Source organism: Limulus polyphemus, unplaced genomic scaffold (assembly GCF_000517525.1).
Source record: "Limulus polyphemus unplaced genomic scaffold, Limulus_polyphemus-2.1.2 Scaffold3385, whole genome shotgun sequence".
NCBI classification, from domain to species: Eukaryota; Metazoa; Arthropoda; class Merostomata; order Xiphosura; family Limulidae; genus Limulus; species Limulus polyphemus.
In genome coordinates this window covers 37,138-54,806 of record NW_013668995.1, presented here as the reverse complement: position 1 = coordinate 54,806, position 17,669 = coordinate 37,138, and the positions used below count along the sequence as shown (strand labels likewise).

The following is a 17,669-nucleotide window of genomic DNA, read 5'->3' as shown; positions in this document are numbered from 1 at the left end:
TGGCAGTTTATCAGTAAACATTACAATGCTTTCACACACAAAATATCTAATTTTTTAAAATTAAGTTTTAAGGTTTGTAAATCAATGTTTCTCTCATGTTTTTTTTTCTTTTCACATCTTGCCCATCTATCATGCAAAGTAATTATCATCTTAACATTAAAAATACTTTTATGGATCAGACAATTTTGAAATTTCACATGCGAAATCTTTATGATGTTCAAATAGTTATCAAACGTTTCTTAAAAAACTTTATATTTTATCTGTCATTTTCAGTAATTAATCTTTGTACGAGTTCAGTAAATTTGACCAATCTCGCAACCACCATAAAAATCAGGAAATAAACATAAATTATGCATCTTTCATTCTAGAATGAACACACAAATTATAACATGAAGACATAAATATTTAGATGAAATAGCTTAAATCTCATAACATTATACATTTATATATATTTATTATTTTTATTATATTGACCTTTCACTCGTACCTGGCTAACAATACAGAAGTTACAACGATGCAGCTTACGTGTACTCATGTTACCTTATCAAACAATATAAACCGACCTTTGGTCAGTACAAAGTGACATGTCTTGGCTGTGTTTTAGTCGACTAGTATTTTGTAAAATACAGTCACATTTCAATTATTGTACATTATATATGTATATAGACTATCGCTATTTTGAAACAAGTTCTTAAAGTTATTTTTCCTAAAACATAGAACAGTAAATAAAGAATTAAAGCAATAACTATCTCTTCTAGTTATGACCTTTGTACTCAGTTGCTGCTTGATATAGGTTGCTAAACCTTTAAAAATTTTGCATGTGGAGGACATGAAACAAAATATTTTTTACGTTTTATATATACTTTTGAATAACTAATCAATATACATATACATCAATACCATAGAATTATACTATAATTTATGAAGCTTAGTAAACTAAAAAAAAAAAAAAAAAAAGAAACGACGCAACAAAATTTTGAATGTGAGTCAACAAACGAGATGACATGGCCTTTCACCTGTGATCCGTATCAAAAGGGTTAAGCTGGATGAACCTCATGAAATGTTATTGGGATTACAGCCAAAAAATATTATTAATATGAGGGGTACCCAACTGATGAAACAATGCATTCCAATCATTACAAGTTTTTGTTTTATGGCTTTGCATACATCTAATTAAAACTTTATATTGAATTGGCTATATTAGGAAACTTGAATTAATTAGAAGTTAATGATAATAGATTTTCCAAACACACCTACAATTTTTCAATTATACACAAACAATTAATTAAATAGATAGTCAAACATTGATATACATAAAAACATAAAATACATTACACAAATTGTCAACACAATTCTTTAATTGCATTACTGTAAAATGTTCATTACTATACATGTAACAGAAATCAAAGACAACACTCAAACAGAATAACTTACTCATTATTGGCTGGAATTGATAACACAGCCAGATTTGCAAACATTTTCAGAAACCTGAAAGATATGAGGTATAGAAAGGCCCTCTGTCACCCAGTCACATTTAGATGGTGTTGCCCTCTATTTATCAAACAGAAAAAACATTAAATTAATAAAATTTCTGAAATGTAATTGAACAAAATTCATTCAAGAAATAATCAAAAGCACTTGTAGGATTACCATTATAGAAGTACATCTAATACTAATATTTAATAAGCAATTATATGCACTACAAGGTAAAACCACACACTGATTTTTTTTCATATGTTTGTTTCATATTTAATAATACAAACATATATAAATTCCTACTACATGAACAGTATATGAAAATTAAAATTTTTTTAATATTTCTATGTTTTTTATGATTGAGCTCTGTTACTTAGAATACATATAAGATATATATACCAGTCTCTGAATTGAAATAATCAAACTTAAAACAGCAAAATGTCCAAAATCATTATTAGTGATATAGATAAATGGGGGTATATGCATCATAACAATGTACAATAATATATTGTTTGAAATTGTTTAAGAGTGACCAAAACATTGTTTGTTAAAATTGTGCTTAAATTATTATTAAAATAACTTTGAACTCATACAGGCTTAACTTGACACCCAAAGTTCACAGACTAGCAAATTGGTGGAATAAATGTTGACATTAAAGCTAGGCAAATAGTGGAATTTGCTAATTCATTGATTTTTGGGCTTATTCATCAATTACGTTCAACTAACCTATTATTCTCATGAGACTTAAATAGTTGGAATAAACAAAAAATATTAATAGTCAAAACAACTAATTTTTATTATTTTATACTAATCAATTAAACTGAACAACTTAGAATTAATTGAAAATAATAATGAGAAGTTGTAATGGCAGTATTACAATTACAGTAGAATGCCAAATATCCAGATGTCCAGTTATCTGGATCAAAATTTGAAAATCAAAAATATGTATACACATGTATGCATTTTCTTTTTGCCAAAAAAAAAAAAACAACACAAATGTTAAATGTGTCCTAATATGCTTGGATCACTTTGTAGCAAAGGGTAGATCTCTCAGCAGAACCGTCAGTTGTCATATTAGCCTTATTGAGTATGGATGTGCTTTGAGTTTCCTTAAAAATCAAAAATGTATATATTTTTTTTAAATCAAAGTTGCTCTTTGTTTGGGTAAAAATGTCTGCCAAACACAAAAGACAGATTCTTTCATTGAGTGACAAAGTGGACATCATAAACAAGTTAAAAAAAAGATGAACCTGGTAAATATTGTAAACTATATTATAAAGTACAATTTTTCAATAATATCTAATTATCTGGATTTTTGATTATCCAGCCAATGTGGTCTCAATTAGTTCAGATAATTGTCACTCAAATCAGTTATCTTACTTGACACTAACTGATGTTCATAAGTAATAGTAATTAATTAAAATACTGGAGATAAAAATCAATACAATGGATTGAATACAGTGGCAACACAATTGTTATTTTCCACCTCCACCAAAATCTAGGCATTACTTGATTTGTAAAAGTCTATGCCATTATTATCAATAGAGAAAACAGATATTTTTAATAAACTTCATAAACTAGAAAGATTTCGAAATTATGTATAATTTTTTACAGTGTAGCTGTTTACCAACTGAAAAGGTCAACAATAATTCCAGACTTAAAATCATTTGAAATCCAAATTGTATTAATGTAATTTTTGTTGTCATTTCATTTTTGTAGAATAAGCACAAGCAAAACAAACATTTTAATATACAAGATTACCCATACAAGTGGGAAGAAATGTAGTTTCTAAAAACCTTGGTTAGTATTAATAACGAAGAGTTTACTAGTGTATGTTTTTACAAATATTGTCTGTTTTCCAACATGCTTCTATACTATGGTGAAAATATGCTAAACCTTACAAATCAATCATTATTTCTGAAGTGTTTATCATTCATAAAACTACTAGAAGAACAAAACACATACGAAACAAGCAATATAACTAAGGAATGTATTACTTGATGTATGTTTTTCAAAATTCAAACCTTTAGTTACAAATATATATTTTATGCTGCTAAATAAAAACAAAACCAACATTTGACATTTTAATGTCAGGTAAAATTCTACAAGATTATTACTATTAGTAACCCAAATATTTATATTTTGGTAGCTATAAACATGTTGGCTAAACAGACTGCAAAAGTACGCATAACAAATCACACAGCTTCATACTTTTTGATTGATTAACCACTTATTTATAAGAATATTATGAATAAGTACAACTAAAGCCTCGTTAAGGTGGAATATTTCTGACTGTCACATGGTTTTGGAACTTTAAGAAAACTGCAAGTTGTCTGTTCCTACAGGACGCCTACGTCTAGCTTGCATGTATTAGCTAAACTTGCACAATCTACGAACAACGATCCTTGGCCAACTACCAGACTTCACTTTTTCATGGTTAAAAAAGGGGTTATTTTAAAAGGTTAAGAAATGAAATAGAACACAAGTCTAGTCAATATATATATCAAAAATTATTTAATTCCTATGATGTAACTTGAATCAAATCTGTAGTCTCCGTAGGCCTACTCTTGTTGATACTGGAACCACAAGCCGGAAACACGTGGTAGTCACGGCACTACTCATTTCGGAGACTACAGTAAAATTATTACTGACCCAAAAACAGAATCTTTACCAAAAGCGTTTTAAGTATTAATTTTACTAATGTTAACGATTTTAACATGAACTTGGCTGCGCGTACTTCGCGCTTCTCTCCGTTAATCACAACATTTTCAAGACACTTATTACACGAGTCGTAAATATGTCGCTTATAATGGCTAGGAAGTAATGGTGCTCGCACCTTTCCAAAAACATGTATCGCCACACAGATGCTTATGCTATGTAACAGTTTTAACCCACTATGAATCAAATACAAGATAGCGTGTATTTATGTGTGTCTATATAGTGGAAGATGTTTTTTTTATTAATAGTGCAACATCGATCCCAACAGACAATGGTCAAGCTGGGTTAAGTGCTTAACTGGTTGCAGTTTTTTTAATTATTATTAATTACGTACTTGCCTTCACTCGTCTGCTGTAGGTTGGATTTAAGATGTAATTATGTAGCATGTACAATTCAACGAATATATCTTTCGTTTAAAAATAAAAATTGAAAGAGATGTATTTGTACTTACAAATAATAAACAAATCAGGAACGATTCAAATATCGGTAATGTGAGGAAATATTATTGATTTTGATAAATAATATAACGCAAGGAATTTGTCAGTTAAAACCTCTACTTGTAAACTAACATTTGTATAACTTAAAATAGACAAGATAGTTGTATAAATAATGTTCAGCTTAAGGAAACGCTAAAAATGAAGTGAACGAATTTCTACTGCATATAAAAAAACAACAACAAAAAACCCTGTTTGCAGAGCATGTCGGTTGGGGAAAAGGACACTGAATGTTGTACTCCTGATTTAAAATTTTTTAATATGTTCTTTTACATACTGATAAATAACTCAAACATCATTATTTTCATATACTTGCACTCTTATAGCACTAATGAAGGAATGACGGGTAATTTTTTCTAGGACGGTACTCTTCCTTTTAATAACAGTGAAGAAACAATTAAATATGAAAAACTCACAACCCAAGTTTGGCGTATGCAACTGTAAACAAGTTAGATAAATATACCATTGTAGAATGTGTTCACTGCAATTGAAACAGTTAAATTGTTAACTGTTTTTTCTTTCAAGTTTGCATATTTTTGTGTTGTATTAACAGACAACTTCTAAATATTTATGAATTTTTCAAACACGATTTTCTGAATTATAATCTATGATCTTATTGTAATAATTGGTAATGTTTAGTCATGGTTATTTTTAAATAAACACGAATAAAACAGATTAATAAAATTAACCTTTCTTGATTTTGTATACAGTTCTTTCATTTTTATGTAGTAGCCTGTGAAGTAACAGTTCTTAGAATTCCTGGTCATGGAACTGTGTATATAATTAAAGTCCGAATTCAAAATTTTGAACAAAATGGGGTTCATTACATTTTGATGACGATCCAACTGACATTTTAGGATCATTCTGTTAGCGTTTTCTCAAAATTTCTATTCAAATGCATTTTAAAACTCCCCTAACTATACCAATAATTAGTATCGGAGGAAGAAAACCTGACCAACAATGCTTAACTCAAATATTTACCTATTTAATGTTTATTGCATAGCATTACTTTATATTTCATGTGATTTCAATTGCTAAAACTGTTAGATATATATTTTGTTCTATTTATTTGAATAAGTAGAGCACATTTCCAACTGCATCGTACGAATTTCGTGTTTACATACATGCTCACACAATCGCATGCATATCACAGAAACCATATCACCACTTACACTTAGTACTATGCAGGAAATAGCTATTATGTCCATTTAGAACTTCAGAGAAATATCTGCTCCACTTCCTATAAGCCGCCATCACGGTTTTATTTAGGAACATTAACACTATATTTTACGCGCGTGCGTGCACCGCACATTCAATGAAGCATACCAAATACACAAAGGAAATGTAATTGTAATTTTACAGGGTGGCTCGATTACAGTCTACGAGAAGATTAAGGGGCAAAATCTCGGTAAAATGATTAGGCTACATAATTACGCTCAAGTGGATGACTTGCGTGCAGAAACGAAACAGCGTAATACACGTAATCTATCTTAATTTAAAAAACTTGCTGATCTTGTAATGTTAATCCTTCCTCATTGAAACTAAGTCGTATGATGAATATCTCCGAAAGAAGGTTGAAAGTAAGCTCCGAAGGATCTAAAAGCATTATTATTATGTTTAAAAGAAGTTCGAGTGACTAAATAGTAATAACGAAAACAAATAAAACTTGTAGTTATAAGCCCCCCCCCCCCCAAAAAAAAAATAACGATACATTAACAAATATTAAAGGCCGCCTAACTATTAACAGCTAAGTGTAACTAACATCGTTATTTCACAACACTTCTTAGTACGTAGGTTTCGTTCAGTAGAAAAAGAATAAAAAGCGTTATCTATTGACGGGAGCATCATATTCACTTTGCGCGGGTACAGTCTCGTGAGTTGTCTGTTGAGTGAGAATGCTACATATTCGCTACTTCTTTGTCTATGATATATTGGAGTTAAAAAGATTTATAAAAATTAAAAAAAAAAAAATTTATACTAATTGGAGTACCCCCATCCCTGGACGGAAGTTATGTAAATTCATTATTAATGAAAGGTTATCTAAGGACATGAAAATTTTTTTACCTGTATGTAATTGAAAAAAAAAACCCTGCAAATTTGCATGCATCTCTGCATGGACTCAACAAACCACATGCCAAAGTAGTGGTAAAAAACGCAAAACCGAAAATTTCTGTGTACCTAATGAACCTCCATATCGATTTTGGTGTAGATCCATCTACAACCTGCGAAGTAGTTACACGGATATACAACAGATATAATGGAATTCTAGTAACAAAAAATAACAAACAGTAGGCAAATTACAAACAATAAAGATAAAAAAAAATCTTTAACTTTATTTTTAGCTTAAGAAATAATGGGTACACGAGAAGACCATACAGTGTGGTGCTTAAGCTTCGGTCACAAATTAAACTACAAGACGAAAGTTTTTGTTCACCAATTTATTTTCTACAACGAGCCAATTTAGATGATTATTATAAATTCAAAAGCATGGCCTGAGCATGGGGAATACACCATTCCTCAAATATAGTTTCGCTTACTTTTGCAAAACCCGATCATAGTGCGAGACACAAACCAGGTTTTGCAGGGCCTGATGTAGACAGCAGGCCGACTATTGTGAACTACAGTTTAAAAACTCGGAGATTCTAGTGAACCGATGGATCGCGCGAATTCCCCCCTTCTTGGTGCTAAGTCTCGCAGTTCAAACTGTTTGATGTGGGAGAAATCCCCCTCAAAAAAGCTAACTCAGGCATTTTTCATAACCCAGTGCGCAATTTCTAAATGAAAGAAATTACATTAAAAGTTCAGTAAATCAGATTTTACTTAAAAATAGTAATGAAATCGGCTTCTTAAAGATAAATAAAAAAATGGAAGTTACTATACGAAGTGGAATTCCTTTACGCTAAAAATTGCCAGTGCAAGACCTTAATCGGAAATGTACCTGCCTGTTTACACTTTTACTGAAATTGCCGACACGGGCACGTTATTTCCTGGAAGTGTGCTTGTATCGATCGACTTTTCAAGCGTACACAGTAACAATGACGAATGTAATACTGATTTCTTTCAAAGTGCCTGATCGCGGGACCATCGAAAGCCGAAAAACGGAGAAATGTGAATAATCATATTCTCGAAATATGAATTCCGGTTCAATCACAAGAACAAGCTCGACAGAAGCTGAAACAACAACAACAAAAAAAAAGCTAAGTTTATTCCTAAATTTCAACGCAAGTGGTTATTGCACTACAAATGACAAGAACAGTTCCACGAAGGGAGCATGTTTTGTACTTTATGTCGTAAATGTGGCAAGGGCAATCCCTTTACATCAATAGTTAATCGTATGTAATTTTCGCATATCAATTCTGACCCGTCATGCCGAGTCAAATGAATATTGTCCTGTGGCTGCTTCCAACGTTGTAAAGTAATACGCAGAGCAATAGGAAGCTATAATAGTTGTGATGCGAACAGCATATTGTACCGCTTATGAAAATATACCCATCGTTGCTAAAACTACAAAAAAAGCTAATGGTTGTTAAAGTCTTGCAAATTCAAAAATAGGAGGCAATGCAACCTATGAATGAAGAAGTATAGGGGTAAAAGTACGTGCTGAAGTAATCCAAAGTGGCATTGACAAAAAACTCCAAGTAAGTGAATTTCACACAGTTATGATAGATAAAAGCACTGATGTTCTTAGTGAAAATTGAGGCAAAAGCGGTGTTTCTTGGAAATATTGAACTTACAGAAGTGTCACAGCAGATATTTTATAAAAATTACTTACTGAACTTCTACAGAAAAGTGGTGGTTCATTGACAAAAGTGACAGGTTTTGGTAGTGATGGGGCATCAATTATAACAGGATTACAGAATTGTATAACCACAAACTTGTGTACAACTAAGACAGTTTATGAAGTGCATATTCCAAATCTATTCCACGAAATTCTGAAAGATCTATTTTGTTATTTTAGCAATTCTACAGCAAGAACACTTGAATTTAAAAAACAAAATCAATAAGTATTGGACTCATCTCATCACACAATGAAGGAAGTACACAAGTTGGATGGTCTTTTACAATGCTTTACAAGTAGTATTTCATAGTTATCCTTTGATAAAGTATTTATCAAGTAGTATTTCATAGTAATCCTTTGATAAATTATTTTGAGAAGCACAAGAAGGATAGCACAAGGTGTAGTAATTTGTTAATGCAGATTTCAAGCCACAAATTTGTGTTCTCCATCTTATGACAGACCTTGATATTGGTGCAGTTCAACCTTCAACAGATACATTTTTCTACAAGGCAAAAACAAAATCAGGGAAAATCATACACCAAGAGAAAACTATTTGATAAGAAAGAACACAGTTCTAGCAGATGATAATGTTATTAAAAAAATTAAGCGTGAAATTTGATGAACTGAAAAAAAATCTTCACTGAAAATTCAAAATCTAAAATGAACAAAAGGTTTCCACCTGCTACTAGTTTCTTGATTTCAGGAGTCTGTAATTTTTCAGCAGATGATAAAAGTGACAAAACATCTGAAGAGGTGTCAAACAAAGCTCTGACTGATGAAAATGATGGCAGGGCTGAGTTTAGTTTGTGCAAAAACGTAATTTTTAAGCAGAGGTATCCCTGGGACAACATTTTTGAACTGTAAAAAACAGTGCACACTTATCACAAAGACCAGTTCACAAACATTGTGAAACTTGCTAGATGGCTATGCACATGCCTTTGCAGACTGCTTATTGAAAACAAGTATTTTATGCACAAAACTATATATAAATACTGAATTCTCAGGCTTTCAACAGAATCATGTTAATTTAGCTACAAGGATAAAGCTTTGGAGGATTGGAAGGCCAAAAAACCAAGATGCATTTTTCAGAGTTGGTCATTAAACATGATATTTATTAAATAATTGAACTCCCCTATATTTTGACAGCAATGGGGTGCCTCCCCCTCTTCAGCAAAAGAGTGGCAGCATTTATGCAGCAGTAACAGATAAGGTGAAACACTGATAATTTTGAATCCATCATTCTTAACTGGTTCAGTACTAGTTTCAAGTAGACATACCTGTAAAAACTTTGTTACAACACTATTCAACAAACCCATAATAATAAATAAATAAATAATTGCAAAACTTGAAAGAACCAAAAATCATGTTGAAATGTAAATTGGGACAAATAACAAGTACAAATAAACACCAATTCTTAAGTCCCGAAAAGAAAAGTACATAAACGTAAATAAAAACTCTTAGCCTTTAAAACCTGTCATTTTAACTTTCATGGTTGTGTGCATGGTATAAACATATGAACTGTTGACACCAGAGAAAATACAATCAGGAGCTAAAGATACAAAATACACTGAAAGCATTTTGTGCTTGATAACTGTGTAGGTCTAACCAAACATATTTGTATAAAATAAATTTACCATAAAATAATAAGACACAAGAAATGCATCCATACCTTATATACGTGTATGGATATTTACAATTTTTAATACTTAACTCACGCTTTACTCTCATACCAGAAACCAAGGGGTTATCATAAATGTTAAAACTAAATTACTCTGCATATATATGTATCTAAATGCATACAAGCATGGGAAATTAAGAATAACAAACCACTAAATTTAATAAGCAATAATTTTACTACAAACAACATAACTTGCTACAAGGAGGCAATCGACTAGCAGCAACCATTTTTATATTTTATCAGTAATTATTGAGTATCATTTTAATACTATTACTTTCACAACTATTTTATGTTAGCAAAGTTTTGCATTGGCCCCTTGGCACAAGTTCTCCTCCATCCAGTAATCTCCTCAGGGTTCTTCTAGTTGGTAATAATAATAATACCCAATTTAATCTACGTAGAATCTGTCCTCTTCGCATACTTTTGCATTTGTTCCATTTTCATATTTACACCATCTTTCCTCCAATTTACCAGTGTGATCTCTGTTACATCTTTCCCTGTTCCCCTAGTCTACATGCTATTTCACTGAGAATATCATTTAGAGATCCTACCAGGCTTCCCTAGGGCTGAGCTTTACTAGCTAAGTTATCCACTTTCTTGTTGAATGATATGCTGCTGTAGCCTGGAATATTGGTTGATATCATTTGAGCCTTCGCATCTCTCAGAGATTTTCCCCTCATATTCTTTAAACAAAACCTGTCTCCAATTTTGGATAAGGCCAAGCAAATCATCATTTGAGGTTGAAGAGGAGGATGGAGTTTGGATGACACAGTTGAACTACAAAATGCAACTGATAACTTTTTTTCCCTTGAGTACTTTAATTTCTAATATTTTCAACCATATGATATATTAATATAGAATTTAAAGGTTATAGAGGAGGATGGAGAGCTTTGACCACCAAGGTGAGCTACTAAATGTGATCTGATAATCCCATTGCAATCGCTTATTAGGTTTCTCAAACTCTTTGTGTTGTGATCTCATATGGTCTTATGAGGGGGTCATGAAAATATAAAATGTTATTTTTCAATATTACAGTAGGACTCCACCAAACAAACAAGTTCCAAATTATATTCACTGTGCTAATAAGTCTTTTTAATATCTTCTGTCATAAATATAACATAGGAAGATGAGACACACAAAATAAGGGTCGTGATAAGGAAAAGTTTGGAAATTTCTGACTTATTGTGACGTTTAATGACTTCAATGAAATTGTAATGCTATGACCATTATGACTAAACGTGTTGCTTTTTTAACTAGAGTTACCAATAGAGTTTTTTTTTATCTTTTTATTTCACTACATCTTCTCAAGATGAAGACAATTTCATGAATATAAAGAAAGAAATCATAACTTTGGCTACTATCAAATAAATAAATAAAGTTTACTGTCCAAATACACCTCTAAGACCGGTTTACATGAAAAACAACAACAAAAATAAATTAAATAATATTGCACATGTAGAGTTAAAAGTTTATAAAACATGTCTATTTTTTTATGGGTGTATCAGTATCGGACTGACTCGAAAAATAACATCAATTTTCTAAGTTCAGGGGCAATGGTTCCAACAGTTGCCAAACCTTACTGCTCAAAGTGAACGTAAGGCATCATAGCTACTAAAACGTCAAAACGCTCTAGTAAAGGTATGGCGTTAGATTCACGATCTATTTTATAAACTTCAGTAGGTCTTCTGGGCTTTAAAACATGTGCGCCAACTCTCAAATTAAAGGAGCAATGATACTTAATACAATTACGTAAGGGTGCCCATATACGAACATAATGCACGACTTCTAGATGTCTCTTGTGTAAAGTACTGTTTATTTTAACACAAAAGACATTTTATCTAATACACTTAATGTTGTTACAAATAAAATCAAGTTATCGTAAAATTAGTCATATCAAGAAGCAAATTTAATGCACTCGCCTACTTTTACACCTGGTCTTAGAATCAATCTGCTGGATAACTTGCACACTGAATCGTAATAAACGTCAGGTGCTACGTGATAGCATGTGATCGATGACTTCTTTGACGTCAGAAGTGTCCTGGTTGGCCTTCAAATAGTGGCGTACGTACAGCCACAGCATAGCTACGGGACCCGGGAATTCAAGGGGCCCGTACAATTATGACATTACCTAAAACACTTTCAAATGTTGGAGTTCACACCAGCATGCCAAATTTAAGGAAACGCAATAATTCTAAATGTATTTCATCAATTTTTAACTCAGACATATTTTAGAAAATTGATATTTTGTCATTTGTAATAACATTAATTCGGTGTGATTCATCAAGAAAAGGATTTTTTAATTGTTTATTTCTGTAAACAACGTATTTAATCGATTTTTTTACGAAATTTTCTGTGAAATCCAAAACATAGATTTATACTTGCTAAGAAAGTATCATCCCTTGATAATATCATCCATGTATTATTTCTCATGTAAATCGTAAGCCTATATTGAAATTTTGCTGCGGGGCCCGTGATATGTACGCCACTGCTTTCGTACATGTAAACCCTACGTGACATACAATATTTAAATATGAATAAACCATCTCTATATATAAAACACACCCTGTTGCTCTTACACTGATCTTATAGGTATCTCATGTCAAGTAGGGAGGGCTCGGATTGTTCATCGAAATGGTATTTTAAATATCTCCTCAAAAGGTCATCAGAACTTTACAACACTTAACAGTATTTCCTTTTATAACAATATCTATGTAATGACTGAGTCACTAGTCATGGAATCAGGCAGATGGTAACACTGCCTATGTAGGGATGGCTCGGATTGTTCATCGAAATGGTATTTTAAATATCTCCTCAAAAGGTCATCAGAACTTTACAACACTTAACAGTATTTCCTTTTATAACAATATCTATGTAATGACTGAGTCACTAGTCATGGAATCAGGCAGATGGTAACACTGCCTATGTAGGGATGGCTCGGATTGTTCATCGAAATATTATTTTAAATATCTCCTCAACAAGTCATCAGAGCTTTAAAATACTAAACAGTGTTTTCTTTTATAACAATATATATGTAGTGACCGGGTAAGAAGTTCTGGGAATGTCTGTAAATATATATAAAAAAAAGTTTAATATTTCTTGTTCTTTCTTCTGCTTCTTTTTTATTACGTAACTCAAAAACCAAAACAATGATGTCAACCAATTTCAATGAGGTGGCATAGTTTCAAACGGATTATCCGCTTTTATAAGTATTATTAACTAGTAGTAATCAAAAATCATAATTCTAGTGTAAACGATGTTATCATTATCCCTTGAAGTTAGCTTTCTTACAGAAATTTGGTGTTCCTTTAAAAAATCGTAACTACAGCGTGAAACAGGAATTATCAGCCAATAATAGATAAACAATAAATATTGCAGTTGGAACTTCATTGTATTTATAACTTGGTTATAAGTACAACATTACCATGTCTATTGAAACACTGTATTAAAAAACAATAACAAGCAGACAAGTAAAGAAAAAAAAAACGTTTCAAAAAAGGAAGTAAATGTAGCGATGGCTAATATCAATCTTTCAAAAACAATGTAAACAAGATAGTAAGGATGACATTTGCATCATCCCCACATAATAACACAGGCAAGAATAAAATTTATACAACTATTCAATCACAACTGACTTTAGTTTATCCTATTGTTGTCTGTCACTGTATAACTTTGCTATTATGTAAAGATTACGCAAATTTCATCCCTACTATCTTGTTTGCATTGTTTTTGAAGGATTGATACTATCCATCCTTCCATTATTGAAATGTTTTTCTATACTTGTAAATACTAAAACAATATAAAGGATGTTAGAAAATTCCGCAACTGCTATTATGATTGTTCAGTTTCTTTTTATTACTACTTTCATACTTCAAATATTTTACAGTAAATCTACACAATATAAGCATGTATTTCGTATGACAATTGTAAGAACTTACTGGTGAAACTAAAGAAGAATGTATCAAAATGCCAATTACACTTTACCTGCCTTATCCAATACGTTTAAGTGTTTTGTAGCACAAAGATCTTAAGTGAATCACGCAACTTCACTTGTTCCTGGTTTGGTTTAGCTGCATTATTTAGGGAGGGGGGGGGGGGGTGTCCGTTTGCTACCATATTTACCGGTGTATTAGACGACCCCGAACTATTTTTAGCATATCAAGTGTATTTCTTTGAGGTTCGGTGTATAGGGCGACCTCTATTTTCAAACAAGTCAGGATGTTACTTTTGTAAAGAAATCCTTAAATTCTTACTGGAACTCCATCTTTCAAATAAGACGAGTGGTAAAATCAGGGTAAAAAGTAACGCCTTATGCAACGGCAAATACGGTATTACTTGTGTGAAAATATCAGACTGGATACAAACTATATAAATTACGTATTTGGGGGTCAAGAATAGAAATTAATGTTTATTATTAACAATTTATAGTAAAATTACACAGTTTACAATTAAAGATTGTTTAGTGACTACTGAAACAATACTAGACAATAAAAAGTAGACGAATAAAATGAAATTATTGCAAAAACGTTTACAAAATAACACCATATAAATTAGCCAAATGGCCAATGCTTTAGATACAACCCAGTGTAGCTATATTTTGAAACATAGCTATAACAGCATTGATTAGTCAACTATGTAAGTTCAGTCATCGAGATTTCTGCCCATTATTATATACTATCAGAAAAGAAACGTCGCTTTACAGGCGGCTGTTTATATTAATAATTATTAATCATAGTATTCAAAATCTCACTGAAAGAAATTTAGAAAAGTGAACATTTTCTATAAAAAAAAATTCTGGGAAGTACTACACGAGAAAAGTGTTCCGATTGTGTTGATATAAACTGTAATGTTTTTATATTCAAAAGTGGCACCCTTTATTGATTAAAATAATATATTTCTTAAGAACAAGTTTTTTTAGTACTATATTTACAAATTACATCAATATAGATATAATCAAACCCCTTTGTACAGTCCTATGGAAAATTGTGTTCTATGATAAAGATATGGTTGTTGCACATACTGTAGTTATTTTTATAAATGTCTGAATCTTGAATACTCAAAGTGTGAATTTTTTATGGTGCCATTTCAAAAGATGGCGCTTCATTGTACTTATTATTTCGGACACGTACACAGATAGATATATATACAAGTTAACAGAAAGTTCATGGAGGATTACTTTGAATAAATCAGAGCCTTAAAGATGATTTCAATTAGCAAAAACATGACCAAATAATCCAGTATTCCACTTTCTGAAAACTACGATTAATTATTTGCGAAAAAAAAAAAAACTATCATCATCTGATATAATTTTTTCTTGCTTATTTTTAAATTTTCAATATCCATAATACTACTTGCATAAAATTTGGCGGAAACTCGAGTTGCGTAAAAATGCGTGGGCAGTTATATAAAAACGATACATTAAAGTTTCAGAATAACAGTAATGTACCTTATCAAACCATGCCGTTAACTGATACCTTTACCCATATGGAATACCTCCATGCATCTGGTAATGATAACTATAAAAAGTGGAACTTGGTCCACTCAACTCAACAAAAACTTGGCATGTTATGCATTTAGAACACAGCATTTAATATATGTACTAACAGTAATTTGCAATATAAACTAGAATCAATATTCGATACATTTATTAACAAATGTCACTTCCCTAAACATACTGTCACTAGAATATTAGCCAAGTATAAAAAAAAAACTCAGTAACAGAAAAACAAGGAAAACACAATAAACTTTATGAAGGAAACAAAATGCACAAAGTCAGACACACTAATAGGTGTCTTACTATAACATAGCTATGTAACCAAAAACATCATAAACATTTGAAAACAAACATAAAAAACACAAAATAAACAGCAAAGTTATTTTTATTCAAAAACTGAGCACTAAAATCAAAGGTCATCTAAGGAAGGTTTATTCTGACAACTTCAACGACGGAAGTATGTACAAGTATCAGTGCGATAGCACTTATATAAGTGAAATGGGATGCAACATGAGCTTTAGGATAAAAGAAAATAATAATCCCTCATACCACATTCATGAAAACAGCACAACGAATCAACATCCAATTAACAATAATAAATTTAAAATATTATGCAATGAGAACAACATTAATAGAAAAAAATAAAAAAAACATTAATTATTCGTGAACTAAAACATAATTTAAATCAATACATAGGTGTCACCCTATATGTTTTCTAAATTGGAACAAAATGCACGCGCAGCATTTCACACAATAAACGACAGTTACCTGCTGATAGCCACAAGAGTGGTTGAAACGTCGTAATAGAATAAAAATTTACATCCACTCAAAAACTATTTCTATTAAAAAACAGAATGTAATTTAAGTGTAAATAAAAGATCCATTGAATAATTTTCGAAAGTTTCTTGTTTTTAAGAGTACAAACTATTTCAAGATTTATTCATAGTGCCATTGTATTATTTTGTATGTAACACTGGTAACAGGAACAATTATATATAATATGCTGCCCATATGAGGCAACACTGAATAAATAAATAACATGAGCCCCAAAGAAAGTTTATTTTTCATACATTAATGAAGCAACCAATATCAAGTTTTATTCATATAATGTGCTATAGACCGACCTTAATATTTATTTTGCCCTGGTTTTAATTCTTGGGTCGGATGTTTGTGATTTTTTGTCAGATTACATGTGTAAATTAGTGTTTCGGAAATAATTCAACACGAAAAAAAATTATTTTTTTTGTTTTCCAACTTTTTTTTTTAATGAGTTGTTCTGGCTGTTGGAAGCAAATTTTCCAATTTTGGTTTCAACAGGTTTGTAAAGAAATAAGAAGATGATAATATTTAATGGCATACATATATCTATAGTAATAATGATAAAAGGTTGGGTCTCTGTGTGTAACCGCCATAGGTCCTGAAAATTTTCACCCATACTACGTGGACCCTGAGAGTGTGCATCTGGGTATCATCACTGATCCACGTGCATGCGCACACGCGCATGTTTTCAATGAGGCAAGCTAGGAAAAACCACATAGAAAATAAGTGGTTCCTTCAATTACAAATATAAATCATCGACAGACACGCACGTGTGCGTATGTGTGACCTCCATAGCTCCAAGAGGAAAGAACCTAGAAAAGTTTTGCATCCATACTAAGTGGAGCCTGAGGGTGTGCACTTGGGTATTATTGCGCGTGCACATCTTTTTAATGAGGCAAGTTAACAAAAAAAAAACATAAAATAGAAGTGATTCCTTATATAACAACTTGTAACAATGGTTCTGATAACAATGCGTTCAAACAATACCTTTATGTCATGTCGCTTAGCAACAAATGTATAACCTAATATCGTGGTTAGTCTGTGTACTGAAAGTATAAAATGAAATGTATATACTACAAAAACTAGAAGATATTTGTTGATTTCTTAATTTAGTCTCCGTTCATTAAAGAGGTTTGTTTTTACTTATATTAAAACGTTGATGACATAACAGAAAATACCTTAATTACAGAAACGATTTAAGTTTTAAATTACTAA

At 31.4% G+C, this 17,669-nt stretch overlaps 1 protein-coding gene across 4 annotated transcripts in view; it reads right to left on the bottom strand.

Moving 5' to 3' along the window:
• Positions 1–17,669, bottom strand: part of LOC106469267 (USP6 N-terminal-like protein) — a 74,873-nt gene that overhangs the window by 31,999 nt on the left and 25,205 nt on the right. For all 4 annotated transcript variants that reach the window (XM_022397737.1, XM_022397738.1, XM_013929747.2 and 1 more), the window contains one exon: positions 1,435–1,551. In XM_022397737.1, the coding sequence (XP_022253445.1) occupies positions 1,435–1,438 (4 nt within the window). In that variant the 5' untranslated portion in view covers positions 1,439–1,551. The remainder of the gene's footprint in view (positions 1–1,434; positions 1,552–17,669) is intronic.